Source organism: Betta splendens, chromosome 8 (genome assembly GCF_900634795.4).
Source record: "Betta splendens chromosome 8, fBetSpl5.4, whole genome shotgun sequence".
Taxonomy (NCBI): domain Eukaryota; kingdom Metazoa; phylum Chordata; class Actinopteri; order Anabantiformes; family Osphronemidae; genus Betta; species Betta splendens.
Genome location: NC_040888.2, coordinates 3,784,399 through 3,806,005, shown reverse-complemented (window position 1 = coordinate 3,806,005; position 21,607 = coordinate 3,784,399). Strand labels below are relative to the sequence as shown.

At 48.6% G+C, this 21,607-nt stretch overlaps 1 protein-coding gene across 21 annotated transcripts in view; it reads right to left on the bottom strand.

Annotated features, from left to right (window-relative positions):
* Nucleotides 1–21,607, bottom strand: part of cacna1aa (calcium channel, voltage-dependent, P/Q type, alpha 1A subunit, a) — a 49,273-nt gene that overhangs the window by 21,850 nt on the left and 5,816 nt on the right. For 13 of the 21 annotated variants that reach the window (XM_055510973.1, XM_055510963.1, XM_055510964.1 and 10 more), the window contains 26 exons: nucleotides 17,272–17,378; nucleotides 16,997–17,136; nucleotides 13,616–13,707; nucleotides 12,841–12,993; nucleotides 12,529–12,716; nucleotides 11,102–11,205; nucleotides 10,627–10,742; nucleotides 10,421–10,465; nucleotides 10,252–10,335; nucleotides 9,762–9,968; nucleotides 9,547–9,659; nucleotides 9,338–9,450; nucleotides 9,126–9,257; nucleotides 8,824–8,896; nucleotides 8,459–8,576; nucleotides 8,300–8,367; nucleotides 8,116–8,222; nucleotides 6,717–6,767; nucleotides 5,725–5,905; nucleotides 4,948–5,576; nucleotides 4,491–4,840; nucleotides 4,264–4,399; nucleotides 4,001–4,130; nucleotides 3,857–3,916; nucleotides 3,619–3,725; nucleotides 113–212 (listed from right to left, as the gene is read on the bottom strand). In XM_055510973.1, coding sequence (XP_055366948.1) covers nucleotides 113–212; nucleotides 3,619–3,725; nucleotides 3,857–3,916; nucleotides 4,001–4,130; nucleotides 4,264–4,399; nucleotides 4,491–4,840; nucleotides 4,948–5,576; nucleotides 5,725–5,905; nucleotides 6,717–6,767; nucleotides 8,116–8,222; nucleotides 8,300–8,367; nucleotides 8,459–8,576; nucleotides 8,824–8,896; nucleotides 9,126–9,257; nucleotides 9,338–9,450; nucleotides 9,547–9,659; nucleotides 9,762–9,968; nucleotides 10,252–10,335; nucleotides 10,421–10,465; nucleotides 10,627–10,742; nucleotides 11,102–11,205; nucleotides 12,529–12,716; nucleotides 12,841–12,993; nucleotides 13,616–13,707; nucleotides 16,997–17,136; nucleotides 17,272–17,378 — 3,704 coding nt within the window. The remainder of the gene's footprint in view (nucleotides 1–112; nucleotides 213–3,618; nucleotides 3,726–3,856; nucleotides 3,917–4,000; nucleotides 4,131–4,263; nucleotides 4,400–4,490; nucleotides 4,841–4,947; nucleotides 5,577–5,724; nucleotides 5,906–6,716; nucleotides 6,768–8,115; nucleotides 8,223–8,299; nucleotides 8,368–8,458; nucleotides 8,577–8,823; nucleotides 8,897–9,125; nucleotides 9,258–9,337; nucleotides 9,451–9,546; nucleotides 9,660–9,761; nucleotides 9,969–10,251; nucleotides 10,336–10,420; nucleotides 10,466–10,626; nucleotides 10,743–11,101; nucleotides 11,206–12,528; nucleotides 12,717–12,840; nucleotides 12,994–13,615; nucleotides 13,708–16,996; nucleotides 17,137–17,271; nucleotides 17,379–21,607) is intronic. The other 8 variants (XM_055510975.1, XM_055510970.1, XM_055510974.1 and 5 more) reach the window with 5 other exon arrangements.

Below are 21,607 nucleotides of genomic sequence, written 5' to 3'. Positions count from 1 at the left end.
AGCTACAGGATTGCGATTGCAGTGACCAGGGAATAACATCTAGGTTTGTTTCTTCTGAAAAACATTTGAGCAGCTTTTCTTTGTGCCATGATTTGTTCTTTTAAGGACGTACCTTGAGCTTGGGAAGACGTTTAATAGTCTTCAGGGGTCGTAACACTCTGAGGACTCTCAGGGACTTTATAGTGCTGATGTCTTTTCCCTTACTGCTCCCCCTACACACACACACACACACACACACACACACACACACACACACACACACACACACACACACACACACACACACACACACACACACACACACACAAATTGAACAGCGTTAGTGAGTTCCGGACCATGACAGGCTCAGCCTTCTGGGTTCCAGAATGGCAGTGGGGAGCCATTCTCCATGAGACCTGTGCCCGAGTTAACTCTCGACGAGTAACTGCGTCTGGGTAAGTTCATAGCAACACATGCAGCATTGCTATCATATTACACCTCGGCCTTATTTCTAAATGTGAGGTTAGCATTGTAGCTGCATGCTAGAATTAGTCGGTGTGGTACAACTACTGTATAGTACATGCTATGGGAATAACTCGCCTGTCTAAGTTTGTTACAGTATTTCAATGCTTTACAAAAAGCCTCAATTTACGCATGCGCAGCTAACGGTGAAATATATTCATGCTGCATTGAAACCTTGCTTTTCATGCTGCAATATTTGTTCTTCTAAGCAGCAGATCGAGTGATGGTGAACTACAGTCTACACAGAGACATTTTCAGAGAGAGTTTAGTAGCTGCGGTCTCAGTGAGACACGACAACCCAATGTTGACGGTTTGCAGCTCCATCATATCAGCTTCGTTGGGATCGACGCTTAGAGGGAGCCTGATATGGTAGAAGCAGTATTTATACTCAGCAACTCACAATGTAGTTGAGTAAATGACGTTATACTGTATGTGGTTAAAACAGCTAAACTCTCTCTTTTGATGGCTCAACCCGTTAATGGCGATAAATTCTAGTCTACAACTACAATTAGTTGGGATCAAGTCATTGTTCAAACAGCATGGAATCTTGTCTTGTAAGCCTTTCGGCAAAGACAAAGATAATGCTGAGTCAAACCTCTTGTTTTCTCACCCTGATGTTCTACAGTAGATGTCTGTGTGAGAACGGATGTGCTCTAACAACACTGAAAAACTCTAAAATCCCCTGTGTTTGTCATCTGTAATCAAGGCTGAGACTCAACAAACCTATACTACATAATAAAATACCTCATACCTCAAATCTACAGAACCAATATAAAACGTTTGTGATAACGAAATGTGCTGGACTAGTTAAAAAAACAGTTTAAACCGGCCTATTTCTAAGCATATAAACCTGGTAATAGCACAAAATCCATGTTTTCTGTGTGATTGTATTGCTGAGCCGGCACAAGTCAACTTGAGGTTTAGTCGTGTTTGAGTCAGAGCTGTTCCATGGTGAACAATGGAAAAACAGGGAAGAACAGACAAGTACAACTGTGATGAGGGATGGATGAGAAGGAAAGAGAGGTCCGTGGTCAGAAGGACAAGCACAGCGGTGCTGCAGGAGAAGATGAGGAAGGAAAAAGAAAGAACTTTACCCGCCGCCGCTGTTGGTGGTCCAGACGGAGAGATGGAGAAAGGGGTGAGAGACAGAGAGACACAGAGAGACAGCGTGGGAGAAGGAGACAGAATGGGACACAGAGAAAAGAGGGATTTCGAGGGTAAACATCCATATGAGAGAAGAGCGAAGAAGAGAGAAGAGAACACAAGCCCTACGTTTTGTTAGAACAACAACCCACATAAAAAAAGACACTAAATGCCACGGTTTCATTCAAACTTAACCACACTTTGCCTCAGAAGCGTCCCTGTTGCTGAAATTTGACAGTGGCACAAGCGGTCCAAGACACCAGCAGCCCTCAGACCAGACTAATTGGATTAAAGGAGCGATAAACATCTCCAATGAGACTGCTGAGCCCTTCTGGAGTGATGTTTGATTTTCACCAATTGAATTAAGGCACTATCTGCATGTGTACGACTCTCTTCCGAATGGTTTGACTCTTCCTGTCGGCCTTTAGTGTCATTAACCTCCATTGTAGTCACAGCTGATTTTATTGGTCGAAACTGAGTTATTTGATTGTTTGGGAAATTTGTCCACTTTTGAACCTACTGTACAGTATAAACCAGAGTTATTCATTGTTAACTTGAAATTTACTGTTGAGTAAATCCTTTACAAATTAGAAATACAGGAACTACATTATCAACCTTATTTGGCATTTTGAGATATGAAAACAAAAGACACAAAAGTTCACAATGTGCACAGACAGAAAACATTTATGGGCCACATACACAACAGGAAATTAGGAGAAAGAGTCTTTGTAAAAACACACACAATAAATGTGATTTTGAAATAACAGTATAATAACACATAGGGCGCCACCACCAGAACCCTGGAGCACCTGCTATAAGTCCTTACGCATGCTGGTTGTAGTAAACCTTGACTATCTGGTAAGGATGAGAACATTCTTAGACGATGAGAAGACGAGCTAAGATACACTGTTTTTAGACCAAAGGAACAAATAAACACTAAATGGATGGGTCCTCTTTGATTTATATTCGAAAAAACTTCCCATCACCGTATAACTCAAATGAGTGAACCACAAATACATCATGCAGAATGCATTCAATTATTTATGTCACTTAGTCTTTCCCATACGTTGGCATGGAGACCGTTATTGGAGTTTTATCTGACTTATGCAGCTGCACAAATATCTTGGACCTTATGGCAAAAACAAGTAGACTACACTGAGGCTAAATTATGGTGGTTGTTGGATGTGTTGGATTGAGCATACGTCAAAAGCTTGGTATCAATGAACTGCAAGTCCCACACTGTATTCTGGTTTGTCCTATTATGTTGCAGAGTAACAAACAAAACTCCTTTCCTGTATCCTGTGATGCAGCTTCTTCACACTTACTCCCCACAAAACAAATGTTGCCCTCTGTAGATGACTTGTATGAGATTTTGTGTCAGGCATTATTAAGCACTGTCATTGATACAACACACCATGCTTTGTACCCAGAATCATACTCATAATAATAACAATAACCAGATCTTATCCTTACAGTCATGCAGATTATTTAGGGTTTATAGTACCTGCTTTGACGTGGAGGTATTTGGGAGCAAGCTCACCATGACCTGGTCTGGCTTTGTACGGAGCTGTTAACTTTAGAACGTCCTGGGCACTAAAGGGTTACAGGTGCAAAGGGTGGTCCTCACCTCTCACAGGACAGGAATGAGGTGGATTGTAAAGAAAGGGGTATTTGATAATATATAGGAGCGTAGGGGGTTGGTGGTGGGGTCCAGAAATTATAGGGTTGGGAGACAGAGCCAAAAAAGAAGGCAGAGAAGATGTCTAATTGTAGAGAAATGAAACAGATACGACGTAAACTAAACCAAAGCAGAGAGAAAAGGAGAAAGAAAAGCAGAACAAGCCTAAAAAGGAGCAATGGGTCATGAAAGAGGAGTAACAGGAGAGGCTGCACTCCAAAGTGCCAGTGAGGCAACAGACAAGCCGTAGAGAGGACAGGACAGGATGGGGGAGGTACAGCAGGAGGGTGACTTACGTGAAGGCGAAGGCCACCAGAGCACCACTAACCACAATAAAGTCAAGGATGTTCCACAAATCCCGGAAATAAGAGCCCTGGTGCAAGACCAAGCCCAGATCCACCATCTACAAGAGAAGAACACAGGTTGTTGAGAAGATGTGGGACTAAAACCTTGAATAAAGAATCCAACCATAGGAGGCTGATTTATTGGCCTCATCAGCTGAGTAGGAGTTCCTGAGTGGGGTTGTAACCTTACTTTTATGAGCATCTCGAAAGTGAAAACTCCAGTGAAGACGTAGTCGAAGTAGCGTAGAACCTGCACACACATGACGGTGTGACAGTTAAAAAGGTGGAGAGAAAGAATCCGTGCTAACCGGTCAGTGTTAACAAGTCTTCTTACATTGTTGCGAGGAGATTCAGGCCAAACTGGGTCCTCAGCAGCCAAAGCGATGCTGCTCATGGCAATGACCAGCAGGATGCACATCTCAAAATAACGCAGGGTGCAGATGTAGTGACATGCCCGTCGAAATCTACAAGACATGCGAAGTATGTAACTCTTCCTCATCAGGCATTTAGTTTCAAATCCAAATTTCAACAGAAATCCAGCAAACTGAAATGCCTGCACTTTTAATTCCCACAAGTATTTGTAAGAATCAAACTTACGGGTTGGTCGTGGTCAGGATGAACATGGAGGTGAAGGGAGGCATGGGCCTAGGTCCTCCTTCACCTCCCTTCTCATCGTCATCATCGTCTTTATCCTCCTTCGCTGGCAGCGGCTCTGTGTTGGCGTTTTTATTGACTGAAGGACACCACATACAACAAACAGCCAGTGAAGAAGAACAGCTTGTAACGTACAGATAAAGAAATCCAAGTGATCCTGCCGCTCTTACCCTGCAGGATGGCGTTGGTCGATGGGAAAATTGGCATATCTATAGCCATGTAGTCGGGGTGGGGCAGCCTGATGACACTGTTTGTGCGCTGATGCCCGATTCTCCCATAGCTATCTAATCTAACTAAACTCCCGTGCGTGCCACTGTGAGCAAGATGGGTGGCGGATCCGAAGCCAGGGACTACAGCACGGTTGGCAACTGGGTTGGGATGTGCTTCCCCAGGAGGGGTAGAGCCTGAGACCAGCTTGGTGTTCATGAGGTTGTCCATGTCCTCACTGTACTGGCTGCCTTGCCTGGAGAGGCTCTTTTGAATGGGGCGTGTGGTAGAGAGATTAGGGACACTGCAATCCCTAGACAGAGGGAAAGGGAGAAGTTTGAGAGGAGAACAGACAAATATCAGGATATTCAAAAATGATTGATTAATTGATTTCTAAAGGCACAAGAGTCTTGGACATACTTCCTCCTGTGCTGGCATATCCTCTTGCCCTCGCCATCTGTTTGATTTCCGTGGCGACTTCTCCTAGGCCTTCGTTCGCCGTCTCCAGCTCCATCCTGCTCCCCTTCTCCACCTCTGTCCACCCCCCTGCTTTTGTGCCTCCCTGTTTTTCCAGCTCCTCCGCCGCCATCCTCACCATTTTCGGCATTCTTCCGATGCGACCTGGGCTTCTTGTGTTCCGACTGCCCCCCGCCTCGGCTCCCACTCCGGGTGTGGTGGTGACGCCTGGACGGCCTCTCTTCTGAGCCTGGCCCGGGGATCACTGTGGCATCCAGGCGCAGCTGAGACGAGTGGCGGTGGTGCTCACCTTTATGGCTCCGCCTGCTCTCGGCCGACTCGCCCCGTTCTAGGGGAGGCCTGGCCTGCCCTGAGCCTCCTCCTCCTCCTCCCTCCACTTTTTGGCCACCGTGTTCATGGAGGCACGTTTGCTTGTGAAGCTCGTTAGCAGGATGGTGCTGGCTGTAGCAAAGATCCGAATTGTTGGGCGTGGTCTTGTTGGTGTTGTTGTTGCGGTTCTCACGCGGGTCAACCACTAGGGGTCGATCCAGGTGAGTCTTCATGTCTGGACGGATGTGTCGAGAAAAGTTCACCTGCAAGAAGAGGAGAGGAAGAAGAAATGAGCTCTGTAACTGCACATATTTTGTTCATCCATGACAAACTCCAGATCATTATGAGCTTTGGATATTGTAGCCATCACTTGTGTACAATGAGAGCACAAGTCTAGGGGCCTTTCTTTGCCTTGTCCTTTACATTGTTGTGCTCCTCCCTCCCTGTTCTTGCCTTCCAGCGGTCATCGGGGTCCAGCTCGTTGTAAAGGGCCTCGCGGCTGGAGGCCAGCGTCTGCTTCCTTAACTCCTTGGTGCGCTGTTCCCACACTGACTTATTGACGCCCTTCGTGTGGTTCTTCTGCTGCTCCTTGCTGAAAGACGAAGCAGGATGGAGAAGGAGCGGGGGTTTGACGGCATTAATACCCGTGCAGGGATGTGCCGCCATGCTAATACACACATAGACATGAGAATGATGTGAAAACCAACAGCAAAAATATAGTACAGAAAATAGCCAGGACGTAGACACACACTGGGGGCCACACACATGTAACAGACCATTTGGCTGGACCTACAGAACAAGACAGCTCAACAGAGCAACGCTGTGGGTGTCTACATAGCTTGCCAAAGCACAGGGAAGCACAACCCTACTTTGGTAAACCTTGTGGGGACACAAAATGGAGGATAACACTGAGGCAAGGTCAGAATTACATGTTTTATATACGAAATCTGTAATTAAGCTAAATATATAATAATTAGAGCAACAAGACTTATGTAGACAAAAAAGCCTAGATGCCCCCCACCCCCCTCCCTTGTGGATTGGACTTACTGAGCATGATTTAAACATACAGAATAACACACACAGCTTCCTGTGACCACCTCTTCTATCACCCTCCAACACGTCTATGAGTACAAATCCTAAACTCTTGTTTCCTCGGGAGGCCAAAAGTCAACCACAGTAAAGCAACAGCCGTACTGCGCAGTGCAGGCAACAGAAAGTGTAACCTAAAAAAATTAGCCAACACAAGAAACAGCTAAAGAAAAGCAGAGTGTGTAACTCAGAGAATGGTTCAGAACAAAAGGGATGAGGAAGGAAGTTCTTCTAGAACAAATGAAACCAAAGGAATGGTTGGATGGTCAAAGAACAGAAGGGATTCAGAAATGAATAAACAAATAAATAAATACCAGTCCAGAAAGGGGTCGGTAGCGTTGTGACACTCACTGTGTACTTTGTTGCTGAGGAGGGAAACAGCTGGTGAGTGAGATGACACGAAAGAACAGAGGGAGGATTTCATTCCAAAATGGGCTGTTCAGCCATTTGGCAAAACATGATGCAGAGCCAATATCCTACAATAAACACCGATTTCTCAAACGCAAACGAGGGACGAATTTCTAAAAAAGCCAATATTTTTGCTAAAAAAAAGATTCATCATTTTGGAATGTAACCCTTCACACACAAACAACTAACATGAACCTACATTCCCCCACACACAAACACTCAGTACTAGTTCATGGTACGTAGTCTTCGTGGATGTCTTTCCATGGATTTGCTGTCGTGGCAGCTTCATCTTTGAATCTATTGTAGAAGCTTCTTAAGAGATTCTTCATGCACCACTGATGAAATTTTAAAACCCTTGCTTGAAAAAACAAAGAGCCAGTGGCCAACCTAGTAACAATGTCACTGCTTTGAGTAGAAGAGAAAAATGAAGGACGTCTGTGAGAGACTTGGACTTTTCGTAGTTAAATAAATTAAGTAAATAAAGGTATATAAGAGTCAACAAGTAAATACTTAAAAAAGAATAATAAGAGTAATAAGAGTCAACAAGTAATTACGTAAAAAAGAATAAAATGCAAACTGTCTTTCTCCCAACTGTATAGATTTCTTGGTAAATATTTAGGCAAAGGACCTTGAAGCGTTTGCTGCATAATACTAGTTCATTATGTAAACGAAGCTTTCACGCTGTCTCACTCACACACATCCAGACACATGCACTGTAGAAATTAAGTACTTTACACAACACTACACTACTAACACATAAATACTCACAGTACAGTGAAGTGAACAAAGTAAAAAATATATAGAATGACGGCGATGTTAGGAATGTGCCGGATAATTTAAAGTTTACCTTTGAATCAGGCTGTTGAGTTGTTGTACTGTATGTGTGACACAAAGTTAAGAGAGGCCAGAGCCTCAGAAAGAGAAAGGTCAGCGATGTGCATGTGCATTGTGTGTCTGACCCGGGCTCTTTCATGGATGAACGGCAGTGTGTGGTTGTGTGAGAGTGTGTGAACTTTACCAGGAGGAGAAAGGAAAGACCCCTGTGTTCGCACAGCAACGAGATCAAACGCTATGACTCCGCTGACCGTGGGAGGTCTGGACCAGATCAATGCGACACACACGTGTGTGTGAGTGTGCGTGCGTGCATGTGTGTGCGTATGTGCGTGCATACGCGTGCGTGTGTACAGTTTATTATGCACAAATGATCGTGACAGAGAGAAAAGGATGTTAACAGAGGAGACAAGAGAGAATCCTGTGTGATTTGCAAATGCAACTCTATGAAGAGCAATGGAGGCAGGAACTCACGCCGCGATGGAGAGGTTGGCAGCGGACAGCGGGCTGACTTCAGCCACCTCCTTGGCCTTCTGCAGGGCGAGCTTCTGACTGGCAGCCTCCTCCTCCTCCTGCTCATCCTTCAGGGGATCAGACAGAGATGAGTGGGGGGTGGGGGTGGGGGGCGTCAGCGTGGGGGGGCTGTGAGGGGCCGTACCTTGGTGAGCTCCTGTGCGTTGGCCAAGTTGTCCACAGCGATGGCCAAGAATACATTCAGCAGAGTGTCTGAGCGCGGAGTCAAGGAAGAGGTTAAAACACGAACACAGAGCAACGGAGCCGATGGAGGATCGATGCGTCTGTCACTGTCAAAAGATACAGTTGCCGAAAAGCGTGAGCACGATGAAGAAGACAGAGAAGGCCATGCCCTTATTGACTCCACCCTGAGACTTGATGCCGTCGTACATCACCATGTTCCAGTCCTCGCCGGTCAGGATCTGACACACACAGCGGGACAAGGTCAGAGGCAGCACCGTTCACCAAATGCAAACACCTCAAACACACACGAGGTTCAGCGCAATTAAGCATTCGCCTAATGATATTTAAGAATTCCATATTTCATATCTCCTCCTCGTGTGCAAATCCTCTTTAGTCCGTTAATCTTTCGCTCCTAATCCAGTCCTGCCCATTCTGCCTCCCTCCCACTTTGCCTCCCCTTCACAATGCATCATCTTCTCTGCTCACCTGGAACACTGTCATTATTGCTGCAGGGAAGGTATCAAAGTTGGTCGGAGGAGTGCCATTTTCAAAATTAAACCTAGAAGGGAGAAAATAATGGAAGAGAGAGATGGAAATAGAAGTAAGAGGCAGCACAGAGGGGGGAGGTGAGGAAAGGAAAGCAGTCAGATAAAGAAAAGCACTGTACAAGCACAACAAGCGCTTATTTGAGAAAACTACGGAAATAGAGACACAGTAAATAATCTGAGTGGAAATTTAAATAGACGCTGTTAAAAGGGAACGATGGGAGCGGAGGAGAGAGCACTGACTGTCCTCCGAAGAGCTGCATGCCCAGCAGGGCGAAGACGACTATGAAGAGGAAGAGCAGGAAGAGCAAGCTGATGATGGACTTCATGGAGTTGAGGAGCGAGACGACGAGGTTGCGTAAAGACGCCCAGTACCTGAGAGACAAGGTGGGTTTTTAAACGGGTCTAACACCGCGTCAGCGCCAGAAACTCCACACGTTCGCAACCGGACTCACTTGGTGACTTTGAAGATCCTCAATAACCTGAGAGCTCGTAGCACACTGATGCCAAAGGAGGTGCCGGGCTGGATGATGGACCACAGCACTTCAAATATACTGCCGCATATGACCTGGTGCAAACGTGAGGCGTGAGGTTATTCACCGCGAGGCGCCCGACGCTGACGGCCACGCGTCAGATCATCACGTTCGCGCGCGGGTGCACTCACAATGCAGTCGAAGCAGTTGAAGGAGGAGTTCAGGTAGGCCTGTCGGCCCAGGCCGTACAGCTTCACGAACATCTCCGTCAAGAAGATCCCCAGGAAGATAAATTCAGCAAAATCTGAGGGCAGAAAGAAGAGGAAGGAAGCGAGGATGAGGAGGGGCAGCAGAAACACTAGGAGCCCCCCCCCCCCCGTTTACATGCATCTCTACTTCCACCTACATAGAAAATCTGACAGTGGTTCTGGCTGGTCGTAGTGTACCACAGCCACACACAGCGTGTTGAGGCCCACTAAGCACAGCACGGTCCAGTAGAAGCCCTGCGACTTCACGATGTGTCGAATGAGGAAACGCAGCCGTCGCTCCCTGCGCTTGAACGTCGAGCCCTCGAGCTTGGAGCTCTTCAAGCTGGCACGGGCGAACGGTGACCCTGAAATGAGAAGCGAGACGCGTGGTTTGTGATTAACCAGCTGCAGAAGTACGGTTTTAAACCGTTAGTGCTGTTTTCTGAGAAACAGGTAGCGGTGGACGAGGACAGAAACGAGACGGAGAGAGACAGAAAAGGAAAGTAACTGGAGGAGGGAGGCGCAGGGCCCTCGGAGGGTGGGGGCTCAGATAATGCTGATATGCCGGATGAAATAGCATCTGTGTGCTTGTGCGTTGCCTTTGAGCGTGTGGGAGAGCGATGGGACAAACGCCCGCGTGCATCTCACCTACGACAAGGTCTCCCTCCCCTTCCTCCGGGTTTAAAAGCTCTGCTTTGCTTTTGTGGTTCTTCGTGGCTCTTCTGCGGGAGCCTGTCAACGACACGCGGGTGTTCAGTCCGTCGCACAGCGTGATGGGCTTATTTCACATGAAGACGTTAAAGAGGCAAGTTCATACCGTCGTAGTCACTTTCATTCTCATCATCTGCCAAGATGACCTCCTCTGTAAAACAGAAACTAACATGTTAGTGTGGAGTTCAGGTCAGATCGCTCATCATGCTCGCGTTCGTCGTCCTCGGTTTCCAGCATCCAGGGTCATCCTTCCTTGGAGAATCACACCTGTGCGCCGCAGCTGCTGTGAAGTGTGAGGGATCAACCACATACCAGCCTTGCAAATCCACTCCAGGTAACCGTTGAGCTCCCTCTCGATCTGCTGCTGCCTCCTGAGCTTCAGGAACTCTCTCCTGTTCTCCACACGCTCCCTCTCTTTGGCGAACTCCCTGCAGACACACACACGCACACACACACGCACACGCACGCACGCACGCGCGCGCACGCACACACACACGCACACGCACGCACGCACGCGCGCGCACGCACACACACGCACGCGTGCGCGCGCACGCACACACACACGCACACACACACACGCGCACGCACACACACACGCGCACGCACACACACACGCACACGCACGCACGCACGCACACGCACACACACACACACACACACACACACACACACACACACACACACACACACACACACACACACACACACACACACACACACTCTTTAAATGAGCCAACCTCCGTGTTGCACGTGGAGATTGAACGGATGAGACCGTACACACACTTACCCTGACAACACACCCAGCACCAGGTTGAGCATGAAGAAGGATCCGATGATGATGAGAGGGATGAAGTACATCCAGTTCCATGCGCTCCCTGAGGCATCATTGCTCTGGAAACACACGCAGACGTGAGGCTGAAGTGTTCGTGTTCTGCCCTGTGCAGCTAAACCTGATGCCACGGCAGCCACGCTAACAGGAGGATCAATCAGTTTAATAAACCCAACACAACCCAAAGCTATGATTAACTCAGACCCTTTTTAAAAAAGACTGCTCTGATTTGCATCTGCAGACACGCGCGTGCACAGTGGAACGTCTGCCTTCAACCGTTGCTCACGTCCATTGAAATAACAAACAACAGCCGGGCTGACGTGAAGTTGCTTTAGGTCATCTCAATAAGTAAATGCATATCTGTCACTCTGCTTAGCTGCCGTGTGCAGAGTAAATAATGTATAAACGCGCTCCTCCTCTCGCTCACTGTCATCCTGCTGACACTCGCCTTCCATTTTGTTTAATCACTGCTTCTGGTTTCCTCTTTCTGCGGCCTGCTCTCGTTCATTCCCTTCACTGGCTCATTTCTTCAGTCCTCTCACCTTTTCATTGGGCCTGTGCCTTATTTGTCCTCATCACCCATCTTCATTTTACCCTAAACAACTTCTAGCCCCTCTCTATGCGCCCTCCTTTGATACCTCCCTCCCTCCATCCGCCTCCTTCCTCCATCTTTCCTACTTCCTGCATGTACGCTGCTACTGCTGCTGCGTACCCAATGTACCGCACACCCTTTTTTCTACCATTAAACTTTTATCGCTCCCCTCCTCAGCAGCTGCAAGAATAACTTGGGCTGAACAGGCCCTTTTAAATATAGAGCAGCGCCGGGAAAGAGGGATGCACGAAGAGACAGGCGGCAAGCAAGAGGGACAAAAAGCAAAGGAAGGCACCGATGATGATGGAAGAGTGGAGGAGGACCAGATAAATGGGAAGACAAACATCATGACTACACCAATACTCAACGACCATCATCCACCTCTGGTCTCCATAGCAACCGTTGCCAATGACGGCGGAGAGCCATTCAGTCCTGGCCATGAATGATGACACTGCTCAAAACCTGGTCCCATTTTATGGGAGATGCAGAGTGTTCACACTGTAACATATATGTTATGTTGTACTATTGATACGTTTGACAGAACTTAACAGAACTAACACTGAATTACGAATAATAAAAAGAAAACAGTGATTAGGAGCTCAAACTGTTAACGCCGGGTGTCATCTGGCAAGAAACGCGAGAAATTTCTAAATGAAATTGTTTCTGCTTAGTGACTCAGGTGTTTGTCTGCTTGGGTTGTTCCTACAGTATACAACAGCAAGCCTCTGTCTTTTTCCTCCAGAATAAACATTCCTGGTTGTCCAGTAGCCCGTGACTGTTCATCAGTACGTACATAGTAGAGCAGGTCGGTCCAGCCCTCCATGGTGATACACTGGAAGACGGTGAGAATAGCGAACAGGATGTTGTCAAACTGGGTGATGCCATAGTTTGGTCCCAGCCAGTAGTGTCTACACGTGGTGCCCTCCGGACACAGCCGCGATGGAAGCTCTGTCCCACACGGAAACTCCTCTCGGATCTCACCTGAGCATCGATGGATGGAAGCAGTGGGCGTGCGTTCGCATTTATGTTCTCCTCCACAGTTACATAGATTCATTTCCATTGGTGCAACGAATTTATCCCAGAACACACGTGGTTGTGGCGTTACCTGTGTGATTGTCAAAGCAGGTCTTGTGGAACTTGCCCATGTAGAACTCCAGGCCGATGATGGCGAACATGAGGATGGCAAAGAAAAGCAGCAGGCCAATTTGCAGCAGAGGAATCATGGCCTTCATGATGGATTTGAGCACCACCTGTAAGCCTGCAGGACACATACATCATCAACAGGTTAGAATGATGGTCAGAGCTGTAATGTTTGCATCTATTGGCTTTGTTTGGAGGGATCTTAGAGTCTTTAATCAAAGTGTGGGGGCAATGATCTTTGTGTGGTGAAAATGGATCCTCTGTATCGAAGGTTTAAATGAAATCCTGCTGGACGTGTTATATGTTACATGTTAATGTAGTTATGCTAAAATAAGGCATCAGGTTTTCTGTGAAAGCACTTTACTTTTATTTAGATTTGCAGAAACTGCTCCCAGATCTGCATCGCGTATTGTAATGCCCTCTAGTGTGTTTTTTCCCAGCTAGCTTAGCGATCTTCATGCGTAAGCCTTGATTTGCCTGTTCAGGCCTGTTGTGGAGTAAAAGCTATTAATAACACTGCAGTTGTGTTGGAGCACTGCTGCCACTGTAACATTTAAAAAAGAGGCAGAGTGCATGAAAAAAAGTACTTTTGTTGAAACACATTATGCAGAACAACTGCGTCCGACCTGACGCAAAAGTGCTCCTCCTGTTATTTTAACACGTTACAGTGACAACCTTCTCGTGCTACTCGGCATTTCTGAGTAAGAGTAGCAAAAGGAAGCAAATTGATTCTGACTTACTGGGAATACCGGACACCAGTTTGAGAGGCCTCAACACTCGCACGGCCCTCAGGGTCCGCAAGTCGAAATCGGAGCCCACAGTGGACAGGATCCTAAAGAGAGGGAGACAAATGCACAGAGGTGTGCGAAGGCGATCAATATTTAAGCTAGTGAAGCTTGTCCCAGTCTGCCGGCCTCTCCCCATTTCTCCCTGTCTGTCTCACTCGCACACAGACCCATGGCAGGTCACTGGAAGCGTGCGGGTGAGCCCTGTGCTGTATGTAAATCCTTCCAGGAGCTGAGCTAATCAATAGGGCTGACAAGTGAAGTGTATCAGAGCTGGAAGGATGGCCTGAAGGTAAAGTGTTTCGTGTCATGATGACAGAAAGACTCTGAAATGAAAAAGGAGAGGGATGGAGTGAGCGGGGGGGTGGGGGGTGGGTGGAGAGCGAGGGGGAGGGAGGGCGGAGTCGCGCTCGCAGAGCGACAGCAGTGACAGACAGGGACAATCAGAGATGCTGACTCGCTTATTCCGGCCTATTTTTATTCTCCCACTGTTTAACTGGAGCCGTGGTCCGACTGCAGAGCAGACGTGTGGATGTTACAGCACCTGCATTGCTGCTGGTCGATGGGGTGCAGGGACGTAAGCTGCGTGAACCTGAGAGGATTAAGACGTCCCCATGTGCTGCCAGACTTCCAGTCAGTCCCTGGTCTGACGCACGCGCTGAGTCATCATCCTCCCCACTTCACCATTTCCCTCTTTCTCACTCTCTGTCTTCAGTCTATTTGACACATCTCCACTTTGTGGGGGCCCAGTGACACAGCACAACCTTCTGAACACTGGACTCAGCCGTGGCTGCATTAACAGGAACCCCCCCATGATGGAGTGTAAGCGAGGGTCCTTGTAATGACATTGTGTGATATCAAATGCCTCATCGCACGCAGACTTGTAACGGAGAGGCTTCTGGACGGGACACAGGGCGATGCTGTGCTTCAGCTGTGGGTGTGGCTGAAACACTCTGTCCCCTGAGCCGTTCACCGCATCCAGTGTTCTGGCGCTTCTTAAAGTAATGGAAATGAATCAGACGTGGCAGTGGGCAACACTTTAATTAGAACGAGACCTAAAAACCATTCATGTGCTGCATGTATTTGCTTACTGCCAACAGAGGTGAATAATTACTGTTACAGCGGAGAAGCCAGACATAAACACTCTCTACCGAGGACAATTTAGTATTTGTTTCATAACGTTATTGCCCATTTATGAATCAGTTGAATTTCCATGCTCAAAATGGGAAGACTGCGATCTTTGAAGGTGTATAAATGTGCACTGAGGGCCTGAAACAAACAAAAAAAAACAGCATTCGTCGTCATAAACAGTGTCAGGCCGATGAGGCAGTAGCTCATTCACATCGTCTCCACGGTTACAGGGTCTTTTCTCATTCATAAGGGTTTCCATAGCAACAGGGACCTTGGCTCATTGATAGAATCTCTGTATCACCTTGGTAACAGGGCCAAGTGAGGAACCTAATTGATTGCCCCCCTCCCCCCACCACCTTCTCTCCTTAATGTAAATGTATCACAGCTCACGCAGTCGACGTAAACACATACACACTGTGTGTATGCACATCTGCACTGCAGACGGGCTGGGAGGCGCGCAAATATATCGAGTGACTGTGAGTTTATTCACATACGCACAATGGAAAGTGGGTCAACTAGAATTAGCAAAGAAAAACAATTTATTCCTTGTCAGGGACGGAGGTGACGTCTACGATACATCTTCCACTCCATCTAAATGTACACGCACATACATCCTGCACTTTATAATCCAAATGACTGAGCTATTACACAATCTACCCATTGGCCGTTCTCATGGGGATCCAGCACATTATACAAACAATCTTCTTTGCCCCCTCACTCCATCTGCTTTCCTGCTGACTTCAGCTAAATGCGGCTAATTATCTTTGCCCACATCGCCGGTCGTCCGGCATCACATCTTCCCAAAATCACAGCCTCCTTTGTCTCCTTCCTTCCTCCAGTTTACCACAGTCGTGTCCAACCGTTCAAATCTAACCTGTCTGCGAGTTCTTTGTCTTAATGTTGTTCAGGCAAACATAAATTAATTTCAGCATCACATAAAAAACACCAAATGTCGCGTGTAACCAACGGATCAAGAAAAGGAAGAGAAAATGGCTGTAAACTAAGTGTAATTGGACAAATAATCAATGGCATTAAAGGAAATTTAGTGTATTTACCGACATATGGGTTTACACAAATCAGCAGACATCACAAAGCTGTAACCATGAACACTTAATCTATCCACGCATGCTAAGCGATGCGCGCGTGTCTGTGTGTGTGTGTGTGCGTGTGTGTGTGTGTGTGTGTGTGTACGTGTATGTGTGTGTGTGTGGAGCGAGCGGCCGGCGAGGAAACGGGAAGGAATGTTTGAAGTGGAAATGCGTGCGCGCCGGTCAGCGTGTCATCAAAGGTTCTGACCGGAGGTGGGTAGAAAAGGCCAAGTCGCCTTTGATCTTCAAAGAGCTGAAACACAGGCAGCGCAACAAAGGGCGCGTGTGGCGGCCGCGTCCACGTGGGAGATGCACCGACTCGGTGTCCAGAGAGCATCATGGGAACTCGCGTTAAGCGCTCCTTTAAGCAGGTGGAGAGAGGACCGTGCGTTTGGACATTTCGCTCAGGAAGCTCTACTTCCGCAGCAAAGCCTGGATTTGTTGCTTGGACATCTCCGGCTCAGACCGGCCCGTTCCAGCGCACAGATGGGGCTCCTGTGAGGCGTTCGCCGCCTCGCTCGGCGCCGCCCGCTGCCGAGCAGACGCCCGCTCCCTCGCTCCCCCTCGCTCGGCCGCGCCGTCGTGCCGCGCGGAGCCGCTCGCTCTCATTAAAGCATAAGGACGAGTACTCGCTCTCGCGGCGCGTGTGTGAAAGGGAGACAGGTGGCCGGGGGGGGAGGAGGAGCGCTTCGCCGGTGCTTCGTCAGCAAAGATGCAAACAATGACCTCAATGCAGGGATCTGTGCCAAAACCCGAGCAGAGCACTTTAAACAGGAGGCCGTAGTGGCACACTGTTACTGTTTGACTGGAGGCAGAGGAAGGAAATCGAACCAAATGCTGCAAACGACGCTCCGGTGTTTGTCATGTTCGTCTCCAGGTGTCGGCAGCCATTTTTCTACCCTTCCTCAGACGCCCCCACGCACCCCCACCGCTCCCCTCCCCGGGCGGACTGCGCTGACATTTGCTCACTTCCCGGGCTCCCGGCTGCCTGCGGTTCCGCGCTGTGATCCGCCTGCTGCCGTGCCCACGGTGGGGTCGTTCATCAGGGCGAGGGGGCGGAGGCGCAGCGTGAATGCCAAACTGGGAGCTGGGAGTGGCGCGTTCGCATGGAACTCACCCAGTGAGCACCACCACGAAGTCCATGACGTTCCAGCCGTTCCTCAGGTAGGAGTTCTTATGAAAGGCGAAACCCAGAGCCAGGATCTTTATTCCGGACTCGAAACAAAAGATCCCTATGAAGTACGGCTCCGTGTCGTCCTGGAGAGACAGAGCAGACGAGCAAAAGGCCCTTCAGCTTCGCTAAGTGGAGCTGGGAAGGAATTCAGGTGTGTTCACTATTACAGGTATTACATCAGCAATGAAGCCCTGTGCTGTGTGTGTGCATTGACTCACCAGGCGCTCAGACAGCGGAGTCTTGTCCCCATCGGGCAAATGTTGTTCTAGAGCCAGGACGATGCAGTTGGCAATGATGGTGGCTAGAATCATCCACTCAAATGGAGTGAGGAGCGTCAGTCAAGGAGCAGACACATATTGTAATAATGCAGGATGGTTCAACCAACAGCAATATTTATAAACGCAATTGAATCCTCAGAAATGTGTATAAATCATTTACATTTGTGTTTCATTTCATTAAAAGTGAGGCCTTTAAATTGTTAAAGGTCCGAGCACCAGGTGCATCGTGTCCCATGTTCAATGAATGAAAGACAGACGTACAGTGAGTCCACACACACACACACACACACACACACACACACACACACACACACACACACACACACACACACACACACACACACACACACACACACACACACACACACACACACACTCACTCATCATCATGAGTCAGTTCAATATGTTCTGCTAAGTGTATGTTCTGATAAAACACCACCCACGCACACGAGCGAAACCAGATAAACAAACCGGCACACGCGCAAACAAACAACGCTAAACTGTTCGACTGGGTGAGATTCATTGTGGCTCCGCGTCCAAAAGGGTCCTTCATTGAGAAGGAGAGAAAGGCAGAGGGAGAGAGAGCAAGGTGGAAATAGAAGGAGGATGCGTTTGTGTTGCACACGTGTGGAGAGAAAACGCTGTAACGATAGGAAAATAAAAATCAATGCTGCTTCTGCTCCACGCCGTTCTCTCCACTCTCTCTCTCTCCCTCCCTCCCTCCCTCCCTCCCTCACCTCTTTCATACGGGCTCTCGTCCTTTGGGAGCAACAACTCCCCTGGCAGAGTGGGGAGGAGGGGAAAATGTGAATGAGGCGAGGGAACGAAGGAGGCGGCTATTTATGGAAGCCTACAGAGCATCGTGTGTGTGTGTGTGTGTGTGTGTGTGTGTGTGTGTGTGTGTGTGTGTGTGTGTGTGTGTGTGTGTGTGTGTGTTGTGTTTTCCCCAGTCGTGGTCGGGGGGTGAAATGCTCGCTCGCGTATTTGACCGCTCTTAACAGGCACACGTTCCAGGAACACCCAGGGCACCGCTCAATTAGCCTCCGTGCCCCCGGCCGCGCGTGTTTGTGCCAACGAGAGGGGAGAGGCCGGATCGGAACACGGGAAGAGGGGGAGCGTGTGTCGTAGGAACGCATCGCTGCATCTGGTCCCTGCATTGTGTGTCAAGTGCATCTTCTGCCTCTATCTGCTGTGTGAAAGACACACACACACACACACACACACACACACACACACACACACACACACACACACACACACACACACACACACACACACACACACACTTTATTATATACAAATTCAGCATATGAATAAGTGACTCACACTCGGCCATAAACCTTTCAAAAACGAATCTCCTCTTCCTCAATGGCTATTTATAGCAACGCGACAGAGTTAAAAGCAAGGGAAGAGTCAAGGGTGGAGGAAGGGAGAGAGACGATGAGAATGTGCTGCTGTCTCCAACCCGTCCTCTTTCTAATGTTTGCTTTGCGCCCGGCCTCTCTCACACTCTTCCCCCTTGTGTTTCTACCTCTTCCTGAAGTTTTGCGAACGCTTGCTTTTTATCATCTGTCCAGGTGTGTGTGTGTGTGTGTGTGTGTGTGTGTGTGTGTGCAGAGTGTAATGGGGACAGCTGCAGGTCGGAGACAGTAATGTCTCGTCAAGAAAAAATGAAGAAACGAGGCCTTTGGAGTGCACGACTTAAGCCACACACACACACACACACACACACACACACACACACACACACACACACACACACAGACACACACACACACACACACACACACACACACACACACACACACACACACACACACACACACACACAAACACACACTCACACACACACACACACTCACACACACACACACCTCCTTCTTTTCGCAGCCTTGTCCATCATTGCACCGTTTAGGTTCTCTCCCCGTCTCCCCTCATTCATGTCCCTTGTTCTCGGCCTCTTACTTCATTCTCTCTCTCTTCCTCCCTCTTTGTGCTCTGTTTCCCTCCGTCTCTCCCATTTTTCTCCTCGGTCCACCTTTCTCCCACCGAGCCTGTGCATCAATCATCTCGATCTCTGTCATGCCATCTCTATTCAAAATCGAATAAGAAAAAGACGGGGGGAAAAGACGGAAAGGTGCGGCGTCAGCAAACGCACGGGGGCCTGGACGGCTGGAGACGGAGGGGGGGGGGGTAAAAAAAGGGGGCGAAGGAGGGAAATATATGGCGGAATAAATGAAAAAGAAACGGAAGCGGGGAGATGAAAACAGAGAATGAAACAAAGGACCTTTCCTGTGGGCACAAATATGATTGAAGATATTGAGGAAGGAAAAGAGGTGGAGGAGAGAGGATGGAGCAGAGATGAGGGGGAGCAGAGGAGGAGGAGAGAGGATGGAGCAGAGATGAGGGGGAGCAGAGGAGGAGGAGAGAGGATGGAGCAGAGGAGTGCTGAATGAGGGATAAACAGTGACAGAGGGGTGTGAGAGTATTGCGGTATTTTTTTTTCCTTGTGAGCAGTGTGGAAAGTAGGTTAGTGGCAAAACACACACACACACACACACACACACACACACACACACACACACACACACACACACACACACACACACACACACACACACACACACACACACACACACGCAGGTGGAGACATACATCATAATGGCGACACTCTGCAGCTTCTTCAGGAACGAGCGTCTTCTTCTTCTCCTCTCGTCTCAAAGTCACGGTTCGGAGCCACTCAGCGAATCGGTGCATTAGTGAACCCTCAAATGTAATCATCAATTACAGGCAGCCAGAAGTCATGAAACGCCCACCGGGCCCCTCCCCCTCCCGTCGTCAGGGGCGGATGCAGTGTCAGGTAAAAACACTGTTTCCTCTGTCTGTCAAATGTGGGTTTTAAACGTCCTCTGCGTTCAGATTATTTTACAGGAGACAACGAGGAGGGAGAAAAGTGAGTCCTTTCATCTCCCTCTCTGTCCTGTTACATTATGCAGCAGAGCGGTGGCAGCACCGCTCAGATGATTACTTCATCTTCTTGTCACTTTCCCCTCAGAAGCACTGATTTGATAAAAGGAATGGGATTAACCACTGTGGTTGAATCCCATCTAATTATATTGATAATCAGCATCCATAAACGATAAGAGACACGGTTTAAGCACTTTATTCCCTCCTAGATTATACATTTGGAACAGAAGATGACGAATTTCCAATGTCGCCTTGCTTTTTTCACATTATTTAAGCCGTTCAGTTGCTGATTCTTTTTTTTTTAACCCCCGAGGGACCGGCGCGCGTCACCGTGCACAGTCGCCGTCTCCGCCGCTGCTTATTCCACATGACATATGCTGTGCCTGTATCTCACCGCTGCCTGGGCCTCATCACCCACATGCAGCTGAGCTGTGACTCCTGGAGACGATCGCCTGTGTGTTCATCACACATTTATAGCCTGTGTGTTCAGGTTTTACTGTGTTTGTACTTGAAGGCACTTGCTGATGTAACGATCTGCACTCGGCTGCTTTGGCTCCGGCTGCGTGTGTGCGTGCGTGTGTGTGTGTGTGTGTGTGTGTGTGTGTGTGTGTGTGTGTATGTGTGTGTGTGTGTGTGTGTGTGTGTGTGTGTGTGTGTGCACAAAGGTGTGCCGGCGTACCCTGCAGGTACAGGTTTCCAACAGCGCTTGTCTAGTAACAGCCGCGGCACGTGACTCCAGAACACGGGCACAAAGAGATCACAGGCTCCCTCCCTGTTTTCTTCTGCCTCTCCACATATCTGAGTCCCAAAAATAGCACGGCCCCACGTCACTGCACCCCGTGAGCGCACGCACTCTCAGAGGCACACACCTTAGCGCTAGCGCACATAGCCTGCAACACAGAATGAATTATTCATGAGGAGCAGAGGAAGGAGCCGGACAGGAAGCGAGCGCGGCGACGGCCTGATCGATGTGGACCGGGACCAAAGCAGTGACACCAGAGCAGAGCTCAGCTCGACCCGGTCCGCTCACGCGCTCCACTTCCTGTTTTACGTTCCCACAATGGAGGTGGAACACGTTGCCGCTGAGAATGATGTAAAATGCAGCAGAACGGGTCCAATTGATGTAACGCAGTGTAATACATCTGCACACGCGGGATCCGACCAGCGCCACGCGTTTCGCTGGGAGCCGCTGTTTCTGCTGTGATTTATGTCCGAGCGGCTGCACACCTGCATGTTTCCACATTGATTTCCGGCGGCCGCGTTCGTTACGAGCGCACAATATCAAAAACATCTAAGTTAATGTGTTTGG